We start from the raw sequence: 768 nt of genomic DNA, 5'->3' as shown, positions 1-768 counted from the left end.
GAGGAAGAGGAGGAGGAGCAGTCAGTAAAATCAAGCTGACCTGACAGGATCTGATGGGATGTTTAGTCTTGCAGGACGTCACCTGACTCGACAGACTCACCTCTCTGGGCAGGCGGTCAGCCTTGGGGGCGGGGTCTGACTGCAGCAGGAGCTCTGATTTGATTGGCCGCGGGTTGGGTGGAGTCTGCAGGGATTGGATGGTGAAGGTGGAGTAGAGGCCAGACTTCATGTAGTCGTTTCTGGAGCTTTTCTGGGAGCTGCTGGGAGATGATCTCTGTGGTCGAACAGATGGACCCATTAATGACGTCACACATCACCACGAACAAACATGTGGACAGTCAGGTGTACCTGGAGTAAGCCCTTTGACTGACAGCTCGAGGCCACGCCCCCCAGGCCTTTTAACTGGGTGTTTGGGTCAGAGAAGTCTTTCCTCTGTCCGTCCTCCGGGCTGCGTATCCCATCGGACAGGGAGGGGTCAGGCTGACTCACAAACTTATACACAAACTTCTGACCGCTCACCTTCTTGATGATGTTCTGAAGAAGAAAACAGTGACGTCACGATCGGCCAGAGGACCTTCAGGACCGAGGTTCTAAGAACCATGATTAGGACTCAGGGCAGCCGAGGGGCCAGAACACAACATGTGCTTTCAGGAAGTCAGTCAGGTGACACGGTGAGGGAACAGGAAGTCAGTCAGGTGACACGGTGAGGGAACAGGAAGTCAGTCAGGTGACACAGTGAGGGAACAGGAAGTCAGTCAGTGAGGGAAC

General features: G+C 54.3%; 1 protein-coding gene across 1 annotated transcript in view; it reads right to left on the bottom strand.

The window, feature by feature from the left end:
- Position 1: 1 nt before the first annotated feature.
- The window catches only part of elk1 (ETS transcription factor ELK1), a gene marked incomplete at its 3' end in the record, with an annotated part of 7849 nt that continues 7082 nt past the window's right edge, over positions 2–768 (bottom strand). Inside the window, exons 3-4 of the mRNA XM_017404467.3 lie at positions 349–536; positions 2–274 (exon numbers count right to left, since the gene is read on the bottom strand). Of these exons, the coding sequence (XP_017259956.2) occupies positions 2–274; positions 349–536 (461 nt within the window). The remainder of the gene's footprint in view (positions 275–348; positions 537–768) is intronic.

The sequence above is a fragment of the Kryptolebias marmoratus genome, unplaced genomic scaffold (genome assembly GCF_001649575.2).
Source record: "Kryptolebias marmoratus isolate JLee-2015 unplaced genomic scaffold, ASM164957v2 Scaffold62, whole genome shotgun sequence".
In the NCBI taxonomy this organism is placed as follows: domain Eukaryota; kingdom Metazoa; phylum Chordata; class Actinopteri; order Cyprinodontiformes; family Rivulidae; genus Kryptolebias; species Kryptolebias marmoratus.
The sequence above is the reverse complement of the archived record's forward strand: the minus strand, read 5'-3'. Positions and strand labels throughout refer to the sequence as shown.